Source organism: Ranitomeya variabilis, chromosome 3, assembly GCF_051348905.1.
Source record: "Ranitomeya variabilis isolate aRanVar5 chromosome 3, aRanVar5.hap1, whole genome shotgun sequence".
Taxonomy (NCBI): Eukaryota; Metazoa; Chordata; class Amphibia; order Anura; family Dendrobatidae; genus Ranitomeya; species Ranitomeya variabilis.
Window position 1 is genome coordinate 112,148,942 of NC_135234.1, and position 15,757 is coordinate 112,164,698.

The 15,757-nt window shown below is 48.1% G+C and overlaps 1 protein-coding gene across 1 annotated transcript in view; it reads right to left on the reverse strand.

Moving 5' to 3' along the window:
* BAZ1B (bromodomain adjacent to zinc finger domain 1B) overlaps positions 1–15,757 on the reverse strand; it is a 61,991-nt gene that overhangs the window by 37,025 nt on the left and 9,209 nt on the right. Inside the window, exons 4-5 of the mRNA XM_077294515.1 lie at positions 13,023–13,215; positions 12,027–12,148 (exon numbers count right to left, since the gene is read on the reverse strand). Coding sequence (XP_077150630.1) covers positions 12,027–12,148; positions 13,023–13,215 — 315 coding nt within the window. The remainder of the gene's footprint in view (positions 1–12,026; positions 12,149–13,022; positions 13,216–15,757) is intronic.

Consider the following 15,757-nt stretch of genomic DNA (forward strand, 5'->3'; position numbering starts at 1 on the left):
AGACTTTCCTACCAAAGGCTAATTGGTCTGATACGACATCTATTTTATAGTGTCTAGCAAAGGTAGAAAGACTAGTCCAAGTCGCCGCCCTACAGATTTGCTCAGCTGAGGCTCCCCCCTTCTCTGCCCATGATGTAGAGATAGCTCGTGTTGAGTGGGCCCTAAGAGTATCCGGGGGATCTTTCCCTTGGTTTGTATATGCTAGGCTAATCATGTTTTTAATCCACCTAGCAATGGTTGATTTTGCTGCCTTGCAACCCCTATTTGGACCACCGTATTGAATAAATAAGTTAGTGTCCCGTCTCCAGCTTTCTGTCGCCCCCAGGTATTTTAGAACAGTCTCCCTAACGTCAAGGTTATGGTAGACCCCTTCTTTTGCGTTTTTAGGGTGTTGGCAGAAAGAAGGAAGGATTATTTCCTGATTTATATTGGTAGATGATACTACTTTGGGGAGGAAAGCTGGGTTATGATTGAAGACTATTCTGTCGTCAAAGATTTGAAGATATGGGTTCTGGATAGAAAGAGCCTGCATCTCCCCTAGCCTTTTAGCCGATGTGATGGCAATTAGGAAGGCGGTTTTAAAGGAGAGATTGGCTATGTCCATATCTTCTGACAGTAAGTAAGGGGTTTTACACAAAGTGTTAAGGACCAGGTTTAGGTCCCAAGGAGGAGTTGATTTCCTCACAAGTGGCCTCATTCTCTGTGTGGCCCTGGAAAATCTTGCTATCCAGGGATGGGAGGCTAGTGATGTATCAAAAAATACACTAAGTGCTGCAATCTGTACTTTTAGAGTACTAGGCCGAAGGCCCTTGTCAAATCCGAGTTGCAGGAAATCGAGGATCTTGGGGATATCTGGTTTTGAAGTATCCACATGACCTTCTCCCAGAAAGGAACAATACCGCTTCCAGATCTTGTTGTAAATCGCCGAAGTCACCGGCTTTCTGCTTGCCTGGAGAGTGGTAATGACCTCTTCTGACAGGCCTCTGGATCTTAAGGTTTGCCGTTCAGGATCCAAGCAGATAGGTGCAGAGAGTCTGGATTCTTGTGGAACACCGGACCCTGAAGCAGAAGGTCCTGCCTGTTCGGTAAAAAGACTGGTTCTTCTGTTGACATCCTGGACAGTAGAGAAAACCAGCTTCTTTTTGGCCAGAAGGGAACCACCAGGATTACAGTTGCTCTCTCGTCTCGTATCTTCCTGAGTGTCTTCGATATCAGAGGAAGAGGCGGAAAGGCGTACAGGAGGCCTTCTCCCCAATACTGAGACAAGGCGTCTACTGCTGTGGCTCCATCTAGAGGATTCAGAGAAAAAAATGCTCTGACCTTTGCGTTTGACCTGGCGGCAAAGAGGTCCACCTGAGGTGTGCCCCATTTCTGGCATAGACAGCTGAATACTTCCGGGTTCAGTTCCCACTCTCCGGGATGTACCGACTTTCGGCTCAAGAAATCTGCTAGTTGATTCTTGGTACCTTCCAGGTGAACTGCCGAGATGGATTTGACAGATCTTTCTGCCCACCTGAAAATCTGGTCTGCTAAGTGTTGCAGTGGTGGATGTCTCGGACCTCCCTGGTGTCTCAGAAATGCCACTGCTGTGACATTGTCGGACAGTATTCTCACGTGTCTGTCTCGGACCAATGACTGGGCCTGGCTCAACACTTTCCAGATCGCATACAGCTCTCTGAAATTCGATGATCTTGCCGCAATCTGAGGAGTCCATTCTCCCTGGTAGTATGTTCTTCCTATATGACCGCCCCATCCGTATTGACTGGCGTCTGTGGTAACCGTAACACAGGGATCGAGTACCCACGGTACTCCCTCTCTCAGGTTCCTCGGTCTGGTCCACCAGGTTAGGGATCTCTTCACTGACGGAGACACAAGCATCTTCCGGTCTAGGGAACTCTGTTTCCTGTTCCAGGATCCTAGGACTTCTCTTTGCAACTCCCGTGAGTGGAATTGGCTCCATTTCACACAGGGTATGCATGCTGTCATGAAGCCAAGTATCCTCATTGCATCTCTTATGGAGGGGGAACTTCTTCTGAATTGATGGATGTGTCTGATCAAGGCCTCTTGTCTGTCTTCTGGTAAGAAAGATGTTCTTAGGTTGGAATCCAAGATCACCCCCAAAAATTTTATTCTGGAATTTGGGACCAGGCAGGACTTTTTCCAGTTCACAATCCACCCCAGCTCTTGTAGGATGGAAAGGGTGAAAGTGCAGTCTATCTTGAGGAGTTTCTGTGATTTCGCCATTATCAGGAAGTCGTCCAGGTATGGGACTATGGTCACATTCTGATTCCTCAGATAGGCCACCACTTCCGACATCAGCTTGGTAAAGATCCTGGGCGCTGAAGCAAGCCCGAAGGGGAGACATCTGAACTGAAAGTGATGTACAATCCCCCTGTTCATTATGGCAAACCTCAGGAATTTTTGGTAGGAGAGGTGTATCGGGACATGATAGTATGCATTGCTCAGATCTAGGGTACACATTACCATGTCTTTGTCTATTAGAGGCGTCGTGGATCTTATAGATTCCATCCGGAATCTTTTGTACCGTACCCATTTGTTTAATGGTTTTAAGTTTATAATTGTCCGGGAGTCCCCGGACGGTTTCTTTATTGAAAATAAATGAGAATAATGGCCTTCGCCTCTTTCTGAGATGGGAACTGGCACAATCGCTTCTAATTCTAACAGCTCCTGGATGTTTGTCCACATGGAGGAGTCGGAGAGCGGGCAAGGTCGGGTTACTACAAATCTTTCTGGGGGACTGCCGGAGAATTCTAATTTGTATCCCTGTGCAATTACTTGTAGAATCCAAGGATTCTGGGACACCTTCTGCCAACCCCCTAGAAATTTCTGTAATCGACCTCCCACCTTTATGTCATTTATTTGACTTTGGTGTACCTGCACTAGGGAAGATGGAATCTCTACCTTTTCAACCCTTGGGATAAGACCACCTCCCAGTCTTCCCTTTCCCCTTGTAGTCTGTCCTCTGACCAGGTCGGGACCTACGAAAGGGCTGATATTTTTTGGTATTCTCCTCAGGGAAACCTTTCTTTTTATCTGAGGCCTTTTCTAGAATATCGTCTAGAATTGGCCCAAATACTTTATTTCCTGAGAATGGGATTCCACACAATTTATTTTTTGACTGGAGATCCCCTGACCAGGTTTTAAGCCATATGGCTCTTCTGGCCGCATTAGACAGGGATTCGCTTCTAGCCGCGAACCTTACAGATTCGGCAGAAGCGTCTGCCATAAAGCCTGTTGCGAGTTTGAGCAATGGCAATGATTTAAGGATAACCTCTCTGGAAGTTTTGGCTTTGAGGTGATCCTCTAAATCGTCAATCCATAAGTGCATTGACCGGGCTACGGAGGTTGCCACTATATTGGCCCGTATTATTGCCGCGGAGGACTCCCAAGTTCTCCTTAGCAAACCGTCTGCTTTACGATCCATAGGATCTTTTAATGCAGAAGAGTCCTCAAATGGGATTGAGGTCTTCTTCGCCACCTTTGCTAGTGGGACATCGATCTTGGGAACTTCATCCCACACTGTAATGTCCTCAGGGTTGTAGGGCAAACGAAGTCTAAAGTCCCTGGGAATCACTAGCTTCTTCTCCGCTTCCTGCCACTCTTCCAGGATCATGGAACGAATGTGGTTGTTGACGGGGAAGACTTGTCACTTGGGCATGTAATCCGCCAAACATCTCGTCCTGGATCGAGGTCTCCTCTGGTGTATCTTGTAGCTGCATGGTGTTCCGCACAGCATAAAGAAGCTCATCCGTGTCTGTTGCGGAGAAGAGATATCTCTTCCCTCTGCCCACAGATCCGTCTCTTTCTTCCTGGTCAGAATCCCCCGAAACCTCACCCTCGGAAGAGGGGCTAGATTCCCTCGGCCTCTTCCGTGAAGTCTGCGGTTCTGACTGAGTAGCCTGGGGAAGATTCAAGCTTGAGATAGAAGCCTGAACCTCCTGTCGTATCATGGTCCTCATACTGGATAGCAGCGCTGTCTGCTCATCCCCCACAATTTTGGATGTGCATGATTTGCACAATGGTTTCCGCCAGTTTTCCGGAAACTTAGTGGAACATATCGGGCATTTATTTTTCCCCGATTTTTTTCTTTCGGCTGTGGGGATGGAAGGCTCAGCCTAGGGTAAAATAGAGACACGTGGCACCGTAAGTAGGAAGCAGGGGGAGGGGTGAGCTTTGTGGTATGGCTTTGCATAGCCCACTCACGTGCCCCTGAAGCTGGTCAGTCCCCTCAGGTCTGGCAGTCTCCTCCATTAGTGACAATTCTACGTATAGCCGAGTGCTCCCTTTGTCAGGATGGCCGGCGGTATACAGACCCCCCTGGTGAGATTATATAGGTTTTACCTGGTTGATCCTGCCCTCCTTACCGCCGCTGCGGTGACCGCGCTGAGCCCCTCACCGAGGCCGGCGCTGCTGCCGGCGTCATCCTCCATGCTGGTCGCACCGGAAGTGACGCGGTCGTCGCAACCGGAAGTGACGCGGCCGCTGGACCCGGAAACCGCGGCCGCACGCTGGAGCCGGCCGCTGCTGGAAGCGGTCGCCGCATACACCTCCCGGCATGCAGGCACTCGGGCCGAGAGCCCCCCGAGGAGGAAGCGGACCGGACCCCAGGAGCAGCGCTACACTGGGGAGGCTGAGGGACCCCCCATGGCAGGTATCAGCCGCAGATATCTTGCGGCAGGGAAGGGAAAGGCTGGGCCCCCCGATCCCCACCATCTGCACAGCACCGTCGGAGGGCGTCTTGCAGTTCCTATCCGTAGTGGGACAGGAAAAACACTGATGGGTGGAGTGGGGAGGGTCCTTTTAACTTGTGGTTCCTGTCCCACTACGGATAAGAAGGACGTCCTCCAATGGTGCTGTCAGGTGGTGGACTGGAAAAACACCTCCAAGAAAAAAGGAGATTTTTGTGTACTCACCGTAAAATCTCTTAGCCTCTAATTGGGGGGACACAGGACCATGGGACGTCCTAAAGCAGTCCCTGGGTGGGAAGCAATGGACGAATATTGTGCAGACAGGCCCCTATACTTAGGGCACCGCCGCCTGCAGAACACATCTACCCAGGCTCGCGTCCGCTGAGGACTGGGTATGAACCCTGTAGTGTTTAGTAAACATGTGTAGGCTAGTCCAAGTGGCCGCCTTACACACTTGTTGTGCCGAAGCCTGGTGCCGAATGGCCCAGGAGGCCCCTACCGCCCGTGTAGAGTGTGCCATAATACCGGCTGGAAGAGGAGAATTCTTAAGGCGGTAGGCCTCTTGAATGGTGGATTTGATCCACCTGGCAAGGGTAGCTTTGGAAGCTGGCAGACCCTTGTGGCCGCCTTCCGGGAGGAAAAGAGAATCAGACCTCCGGAAGGACGCAGTCCTAGACATGTATATACGCAATGCCCTGACGAGGTCAAGCGTATGCAGAGCCTTCTCCACTCTTTGAACCGGGACCGGACAAAGGGATGGTAATGAAATTTCCTCATTGAGGTGGAAGTTAGACACAACCTTCGGAAGGAAGGATGGGACCGTACGAAGAACTACCTTGTCCTGGTGAAAGGCCATGAAGGGCCGTCTGCAGGAGAGTGCTGTCAGTTCAGACACCCTGCGTAGTGAGGCGATTGCCACCAGGAAAACCACCTTCTGGGAGAGAAGGCGGAGCGGGACCTCCTTAAGGGGTTCAAAGGGTGGTTCCTGCAATGCTGTCAGGACCAGGTTGAGGTCCCACGTTTCTAGTGGTCGTTTGTAGGGGGGAACCAATCGGGAAACCCCCTGAAGAAAAGTCCTTACTTGCGGCTTGGTAGCAATGCGCCTTTGAAAAAGCACCGAGAGGGCCGACACCTGGCTCTTAAGCGAGCCTAATGACAGCCTGGCCTCCAGACCCGATTGGAGAAAACCAAGTACTTTGGGTAGGGAATAAGGGAGTGGGGTCTGGCCACGAGATTCACACCAGGTAAAGAAAGCTTTCCAGAGGCTGGCTTCCGTGCCCTGATCATGGTTCCAATGACGTCCGGCGAGAGCCCTGCCTGGGTTAGAACCCAGGTCTCAAGGGCCACGCCGTCAAATTGAGAGCCCGAGTTCTGGTGGCAGAACGGGCCTTGTGATAGAAGATCGTGGCGGTCGGGGAGACGCAAGGGGGCGTCTGCTGTAAGTTGTACGATGTCGGCGTACCATGTACGCCTGGGCCAGTCCGGTGCAATTAGGATGGTTGGAACTGCCTCTTGTTTGATCTTCCTCACCACTCTGGATATCAGGGGGAGAGGTGGAAAAATATACAGAAGCTGGAACTGGGTCCAGTCCTTAACCAGAGCGTCTGCTCCAAGCGACCGCGGAACGTGTGTTCTGGCCATGAAGTTGGAGACCTTGGCATTGAAGTGGGATGCCATTAGGTCCACATCCGGGGTCCCCCAGCGATGGGAGATCTGGCGAAAAATTTCGGGATGGAGAGACCACTCTCCCGAGTCTATTTCTTGTCGGCTGAGGAAGTCTGCTTCCTAGTTGTCCACACCTGGAATGTGGACCGCTGACAGAACCGACCCTGTGTCCTCCGCCCAGTGGAGGAAATGTGACACTTCTCGCATCGCCTGGGTACTGCGGGTCCCCCCTTGGTGATTCACATATGCCACAGCCGTGGAATTGTCCGACTGTATTCTGATGTGAGAGGCTGCAAGTAAGTGATGGAAAGCCCTCAATGCCAGGAGAATGGCACGAATTTCCAGGATGTTGATGGGCATGGTCGCTTCCACTGGGGACCACTTGCCCTGTGCCCTGTGGTGTAGGTGCACTGCACCCCAACCTGTCAGGCTCGTATCGGTGGTCAGAACTTTCCAATGACCTGTGAGAAAGGATTTCCCCTTTGCTAGCGAGGTTGGCTTGAGCCACCAGTGCAGGGACCTCTTGGTTGACGACGTTAGCCGGAACTCCCTGTTGAGAGAGAAAGGGTTCTTGTCCCAGGACTTGAGGATGGCTAGTTGGAGAGGCCCGAGATGAAACTGGGCAAATGGGACAGCTTCTATTGCTGCCCCCATCCTGCCGAGGACTCATGGCAAGCCGGAGAGATCGAGGGGGTTTGCAGAGGAGGGTGCGAACTCCTAGATGGAGAGCCAGTGCCTTGTCCTTGGGAAGGAGCACTAGACCCCTGGAGGTGTTGAATAGCATTCCCAGGAAGGTCAGAGACTGACTCGGGGTTGGTGATGACTTTTGTAGGTTGACTAACCAACCCATGCAACTCAAGAGTGTCGATTGTGATTGAGACGCTGAGCTCGCAGTCCTTGAAGGTGGGAGCCTTGATGAGTAGATTGTCCAAGTATGGAACGACTACTATACCTCTGGAGTGCAGGACGTCCATGGTGGCTGCCATGACTTTGGTAAACACTCTGGGAGCCGTGGCGAGTCCAAACGGGAGAGCCACGAACTGGTAGTGGTCCTGGTTGATTGCGAACCTGAGAAATCTTTGATGAGCAGGTGCAATCGGTATATGCAGGTATGTGTCTTGTATGTCTATGGAGGCGAGATATTCTCCCTTCTCCATGGATGCAATGATGGACCGAAGGGACTCCATGCGGAAGTGACGGACCCGTACGTATTTGTTGAGTTGTTTTAGGTCCAGTATGGGCCGAACGCTGCCTCCTGTCTTGGGAACTACGAATAGATTGGAGTAGAACCCTCGGCCATGGGGACCGGTACTATGACTCCTGCTTGAAAAAGCGAGGAGACCGCTTTCCGTAAGGCACGAGCCTTAACTGGTGGTTTTGGGGGGACAGAGAGGAAGAATCGGTCCGGTGGGTTGGAGGTGAACTCTATCTTGTATCCGGAAGACACTAGTTCCCTGACTCACCTGTCTTCTGTAATAGGCAGCCAGACTTGATGAAAGAGCAAAAGTCGGCCGCCTACGGGTGTGGTGTCTTCCGGGGTCCGTGAGTCATGATGAGGAGAAAGTCTGAGATTTTCCTCCTCTAGGTTTAGACTGGGCTGCTTTTGACTGCCAGGTCTTGTCCGACCTTTGCGTTGATCGTGAGTTGTTCCTGCGTGGGGAACGGTTATGATTTTGTGCTGGACGCGAGACGGACCAGCCCGAAGAATTCCAAAAGGTTCGGAATAGAGTTTGGTTACGCTTCTTGTAAGTGTGTTTAGGTTTTAGTTGGGGAAGAGAGGTACCCTTACCCCCGGTGGCATTGGATATCAGTGTCCAACTGTTCACCAAAAAGACGCCCACTGAGGTAGGGGAGGTGCGTGAGGGACTTCTTTGAGGCTGCATCAGCTTTCCATTCCCGCAGCCAGAGGATACGACGAATTGTGATTGCGTTTGATGCTATCCCGCTACACCCCTTGCTGAATCCAGAGCTGCATGAAGCATGTAATCTGCTACAACTGCTATTTGAACCGCTTGGTCCGACAGCTCAGGAGCGGATGCTTGGAGAGCTTGTAAATTTTTGGCCCAGGCCAGAATGGCCTTGGCAGCCCAAACTAAAGCGAACGAGGGAGCCAGGGATGCCCCTGCGGCCTCGAAAATTGAACGAGCCATGTGTTCTACCTGCCGGTCTGCTGCGTCCCTGAGGCTTGAGCTATCTGGCAGTGAAAGGAGGGTCTGTGCTGCTAGTCTAGAGACTGGGGGGTCCACTTCGGGTGGGTCTGTCCACTCCTTGGTATCCTTCTGCGGGAAGGGGTACCTCGCCTCTAGATATTTGCGATTAGCGAATTTCTCAGGCTGTGAGAACTGCTTTTAAAGGATCACCTTAAACTCTGGGTGGTTAGAGAAAACCTTAGGCGGCTTCAGAGGTCCTTCAAAGGAAATCCTCTGGTGGCAGATTAGAAATGTCCAGCACCCGATGGATGGAAGAGATTATGTCCTCGACTAGCGCTGTATTGCTAGGGGGGATTGGGATCAGGGACCCCTCCGTTTCCCTGTCTGAGTCGGAGTCGCAGATGCCTTCCGAATCCTGTGTATCACTGAGGCGTCCCCTGCTGGGTGAGCTGGGGAGGAGGCCTTCTCTGGTCGGGGATTGCGGAGATCTGCGTTGTCTGTCCCTGGAAGGGGACGGTCCAGCTGACCTGGAACTACGGTGTCTCTCCCTAGAAGGGGATGACCGAGTGCTATGGGATGATGTAGATGGACTGTGGGTCCGCTTGCGTCCTGACAGACGTGGATGTGCCAGGGTCGTCCTGTCCCTGAGCCAAGCTCTCCCTTTGCTGGGTAACGGTCATAGCCGAGGCATGACTGCAGAGCCTGAAGCAATGTGGAGGTTAGGTTATCTATAGACTGAGCCATAGATTGCGACATCTGAGAGACCCAATCAAGCGTGGCATTAGACACTGAAGCATTGGCAGGGGCCTCTTGGGGCTCTGACAGTAGTCTTGAGTGCAGTCCTGGCAGTGTGGGTAGATACTGCCACTGGGGAGAGTGGTCCTGCAAGCTGTGCAGAATGCATAATAGCAGTCCTGCCTGGTTCTCTTGGACCTTGAGCCCGGCATAGTGCACAGAGTGCAGAAGGGCTGCTATGCAGAGGACGTTACTGCAGAGAACCCTATAGGGGAGCCTTATAGGGAATATGGATTCACAGCCGAGTAAAACAACCCAGCTGTGATCTTACCCCACCAGTTTTGCCCCTAGGTCCAGCGCCGAAGATCCACAGTCCTGTGCCCCCCGGAGACTGGCTGGCCTAGTCCTGCTGACCGGGAGATGCAGGGTTAATCCTTGCTGCAGTAGAAATGGCCGCCGAGGAGAAGAGGTAGGGGGAGAAGGGGCGGAGAGCTGAGAAAAAACACGCCCTTTCTGTCTCGATCCGCCCCCTCTATGACGCTGTAGAGTGTAATATTTGTCATCCGGGGGCGGGCCGGAGGCGGCGGCTTCAGCTACGCCGAAGCATAAATTAGATGCCTGATGCCCAGAAGGGCTCCAGGCTGGCGCGAAAGTCCAGGAAGGGGGAGGGGGGGGGGGGGGTGTGTCGTATCTGAACCGGACCCCTACGGATTTAAAGGCAGGATAGCAGTGGGGCTGTAATCCGAAGGGGGGGCTGGGTGAGGGGTCTCCCTGAGGCGGTATGAGCTGGTGCTGCTGCAGGGAGCCCTGTGTCTGTATTGTGCCATGCCTGCCTGCACTCCCCCCGGCCCCAACAGGAGCCTGCAGCTGGGCTGGGGTCCCTGGATGCAGGCACAGTGTGCTGGGAGCTGTAGAATGCTGCCTGTACAGGCCCTACCTGAGGCGTCTCAACCCAATACCCCCAGAGGGGATTAGGGAGTGGTGCTGCTGTCACCTTCAGGGGCCTTTATCCTCGCCTCGACCTCAACCCGGAAACCAAAAGGAATTGGGGAAGGAGGAAGGTCTCGACTTCGAACCAGCACCCGAGGGACTGGGGAAGGAGCAACATGGGGAATAGCCATCTCTACTTCAACCGGGCACCCCGTGATAGGGGGCAGAGGAAGGAGCCATGCTGGGAGTCTCACAGGAGACCCTCTTTTCTTCATCTGTAATCCGTCGGAAATAAATGGAGTAAAAGAAAAAAAAAAAAAATCTAGGTGTGCCTCCTATGCGACACTAAGCAAAAACTGGAGAAGGCTGATGCCGTCCAGGGGTGTATATTGCAGAGGAGGAGCCACAGTTAATCTTTTTCAGATTATGCATAGTGTCGCCTCCTAGTGGACAGCAGCATAACACCCATGGTCCTGTGTCCCCCAATGAGGCGACAGAGTAATGTAAAGGTTTTCAAATCAATTTAAGCAATACAAAAAGAAAAAAACTCTAAAATATACCTTTTATTAATATAGTTAAAAAATGTTGAAACAAGGGTGACCGTAGTGACACGCACATATATCCACAAGGCGTTAAATGACATTCCAATTAGCAAAAAAATTAAATATAATAAGGGGGACTGATTTCACCCTAGTAGGCCCTAAAAAAGCCCTACCTGTCCGTGGAGGTTGGCACCCTAGTTGTTGACGATATGGCACCCCTGCTCAACATCAGTGTCCCTGAAGTCCCTATGTCACCCTGGCATACCCAAAAAATGGGACAAAAAAAACAAAAAAAAAACCCGAGCAAAACCCTACTTGGGAGACAATAAATGTCTCAAATTGCGTGAAAAAACTTCTCGTAATCGCTAAGGTGCTAGGTGTGCAGTCAGTAAATGGTAGGGTCAGTGCCCACACTCAGATGTTAGCTAAATAGTCTCCATCTTACACTATTGTGCAGAGGAAATGGATCAATACTAAAAAATTCTTAGTCAAGATATTTCTAAACAGAAATCTCTATGAATGTAACGAATATAATGCGCTATAATCGCACAAAGCAATTTTAAACATACACTGAGTCAAATAAATTCTCAGTCTATGTTCAAGCCACGTATATTACTTAGAGTCTTATATCCAAAGAAATCTTTTGTATATACAAGGAATACAAGCAGCTAAATAGCACATAGCAGTTTTTAAAGCATACACCATATCAGAAAGTACGTCTCATTTCACATGCATAGGAGCATATTGGTTTCTATATATGGTGGGCATACCACAGAAGTCTATACATCTATACATACACACTAGTCAGTACTTTTCACCTATAAATTATACCAAACAGCCAACTCAAAATAGCCCATAATTAAACTCAGAAGAAAGTGTCGTAGTTTCAGACATTCTAATAGCAGCACAATAACAAGAGCACCCCCAGAAGTCACGATACATGCAAGGCAGAATTGTTTCAGTCGGTCACATATAATAAATAATTACTGGCGTTTCTCAAACAAAATGTCATGAAACAGGAAGTTTATAAAATAAAAGAAAAAGTTCTAATATATTACAGTACAGAGACAAGGTAGGGAATTTAAAGCAAATTAGAAAAGTGATTACATTAATTACAAGATTCAAATCAGTGAGTTTCGGACCACCCTTTTAACCAAACGTCAAGGTAAACCATTACACAACATCAATGCGTGACCAATGGTGACTGTCAGTTTACATATTCTAAGGAAAAAGTGTCACCAAGCCCATTTGGTATATAGCACAGAAACGACTGATGTATGGAAGTGCAGCCTCACCTTATCTTCATTCAGCAATTTCACATCATATTTGTGTGGCAAAAATTTAGGTGGAGCCCATTTTTTCTCCTCCTTTTTCAGGGTTGCAGGGAGTTTACGAGGTGAGCGTCTTGCTCTGTCACCTGGAAGAAACCAAATTTTTGTTAGCCAGCATAAGAACAAACAACATTACTGCTCAATAGAGTTGTGCATAGCCTAGAGACAGAGCTGTGACGGGTGGGCGGGAGCCCTGAGGACCACCCTGTACATGAGAGCGTCCACAGCTCATCCGATTAGCAGTCTTGGCTGCTCAATATTTATCTGCGTACTTTGCTCCCACATGGAAGCTATTGGCGAGAGGTTTGCCTATACTTCTCAATTCTCAAAACACAAAGGTTGGGGCAGATTTATTTTTAATGGCCAATTCTTAGACCGCACAAACAAACTAGAGACAATCTTAAAATGTACCGAAGTTACCATAGAGTATCTGCTGTTTAATACATTTACCCAACCTATTAGTTGGCTTACTTTATGCCAGAAAATTGCAGCCAAATTTTGGCGCATTTTGATATAGCAAGTCATCATCCATTGGGGGTATGGCATGAATATGGTGCAGGTCAAAAGACAGTTTACTTTGGCACAACCTATGACAAAGTTCAGTACAGTTAATAAACCTCACTCCTGAGCAAAATTAAGTGTCTAACATTACAATACGGAGGATTACCAGTCACCCAACCTTGGCAAATTCTTGTATAACAATCCTTCAAAACCCAGAACAGCTGAAAATACACACGAAAAACCAAAGTAGCATGAATATTAATGGAATTATGGCAAACAGATTTTCTTAATACCTTTTTAAATCTACATCTAAAATCTGGACTCCCTTTTACAAGTTCATAATTAGAGAATGTGACAAAAAAGGCCTCCCTGCAGACAAGTCAGTTTGTTATATTGGGATAGAAATCTATAGCATCTGATGGTAGCAAGTTATAGAAGGTAAGATAACTGAAAACCTACTGTCTCTCAGACTGTCTCTCCGGGTGGGCTCTTCCTTAATCTGGTTATCCTGGGCAATCTTACTGGAGTTCTCCTTGTCGCTGGATGGAGAGTCACAAGCCCCATCAGTCTTCTTCTCCACATTGGACTGTTCATCTTGCTCCAGAGGATGAATCTTTACAATTTTGACTCGTGTGTACTTTTCAGGAGCAATCTGAGGGTGGGGTGGAAGAAGAATAGTTAGCTATTAAAGGGAACCTGTCGGGAGCAATTTCTACCCGAAACTAAATATATAGTTAGGGGTGGATATGTGCTGTTATGGAGTAAAACCCCCTTCTTGTAGAAATCCACTGGTGTTATATGCAAATAATCTACAAGTTATTTTGGGGGGCATGTCAAAGCACATCTCTCCGGTCTTAAACCCCTAATCCCTGCACATGATGGACAGATCAGTCCAGCCCCTCATCAAGCAACGATGGTGCTTTCCTGAGTTTCTTGGCAATGTACAGAAGATGCCAGAGGCTGGACTGACCTGCCAGTCCTAGAAGATGGTTAGGGAATAAGGAGCGAGTGATGGACAGTAGTAAGATGGCCGACACACTTTAAAGGGGTTTTCACACAAAGTTGATTTTAAATCAATACATCTTGGAATAGTATTACTCTTCACTATTTGGTGTTAAAAAAAAAAAAGTTCCTGTGCTGAGAATCTTATGTGTCCCTGCTGTGTCCTGTGTAATGGCTGTGTCTAACCTACAGGAACATGGTCTGATCATACCACAATTATTTGTGATCCCCTGCTGTCCTGTCTGTATAATTTCTTTTGCGACCTCCCTGCCCAGGAGCTGTGGTATGATCAGACCATGTTCCTGTACGGTCAGACACAGCCATTACACAGTACCCAGGGCACATTTATAAGATTATCTCGGCACAGGAACATTTAAAAAAATAAATAAACATCCAATTGTGAAATTATTATTCCAAGATCTATTGATTAAAATGAACTTTGTGGGAAAATGCCTTTAAGGCACTTGCAGCTAACTTGCATTGGTGGATTTCTAGAAGATTGATGTTTTGCTTCAAGTACGGTAAATTGTGGCAAAAACACCATCAATTGGTTAAAATCCTTATCGACCAGGCACTTTTCACCCCTTTCTTCCACTAAACACTGGCATTTTATGTGTATATTTAGAAAGAAAAAAAAAAAAAAAAAAAAAAGATTTCAAGGGCAGAAAAAAAAAATTAAAAAAAAATTGCACAAAATTCCATTCTGCATTATTTTGTTTCTTAGCTTCTTTCTTAGACTAGACATACTGGTATGTTCCATCTTGAAGGCAGGCCTGAAGATGGACGTACCGCTTTGGCTAGAAGCAGGCATGGGGAAAAAAAACAAAAAACAAACAAAAAAAAAAACACACAAATTTTCCACTGGGAATAACAATTAACCAAGCTCCTGCTGTAACAAGCTGGCTATTTAACCCTCTAAAAGCCTTGATTAATAGTAATCAAAGCATTTGGAAGGTTGTAAGGAATAGGGTTCTCCCTCATCTGATTGGCAAATCTGCGGCATGACTGCAGGGATCTGATGGTTGTCATGGCAACTGGAGGATTTGACCTCCAGGTCTAACAAGTCCATTAGGCTCTAAGAACATGGTGAGCACTGCAACATATGACGTGCAGCTGGCAATAGGCAAATTGTAAGGGGACTGAACAACCTGGTTAAGGTGGTTAAACCAGCACCCATCAATTTGTTATACGGGGGCTTATTGTAGCAGAAATTTGCCCTCATAATACTGCCTTCAACCCAAAGTCACACTTTGGCCATGTTCACACGTTCAGTATTTTACCTCAGTATTTCTAAGCCAAAACAAGGAGTGGGGTGATAAATATAGAAGTGGTGATGTGTCCCTATTATTCTTTTCCTCTGATTGTCCCATTCCTGGTTCTGGCTTAGAAATACTGAGGTAAAAAAACTCGCCAAATACTGATGTGATTGTAACAATAATGTAGCAATGTGACCTAAAAGATTCTATTGTGCGAAATTAGAAAAAAAAAAAAAAAAATGTGGTATTTTAGTGACTCAACATAAGGCCATCCTATCACTTAGACCGGGTGGTGAACAACGTAGAAAAAAAATTTAAACGCAATGTTTGAACAGCTGTTGATTCGTTCATTCTGCCTCCCACAGATCACAATAATGCCGGCTCACACTTAGCCTGTGTGCTGGGCACTTACATCATTGTAAATGTAAATCGATCAAACATGCGAGTCAAATAGAACCACCACAGATTCCATTCACTATATTCAGGCAGATGGAGACGCTCTGACCTCGTATGTCCTTTGTCTAGTGATGTCCGTTTTTTGTATGGTATGTACAACAGCGCAGTAAATCACAGTTTGTGCATTTCTGAACAGAGGCTATATTTGGATTTAGATGGAAACCCCAACGCAAGTTTTCAGTGTAAAACACAGGATGAATGTAATCGGAATATTAAAAATGATTTAATATGGTATGTACCCCCAAAATAGAAAAAAAAAAAAAAAGTCCACAACTTTAATATATCCAGAAAAAAAAAAAAAAGTTCTCCACTCAGATCTGTCATATGTGAACAGAAATATAGGAGGTATCCACAATACTGGCATTTCACAGGCCCGAGAAAAGGACATCAGTCCCCTCCGTGCCCCCCCCCTCCAAAAGAAATCCGGCAAAATCTGAGCTCCCAAATCCACGTCTGTGTGCCTAAGCTTCAGTTAGGGTA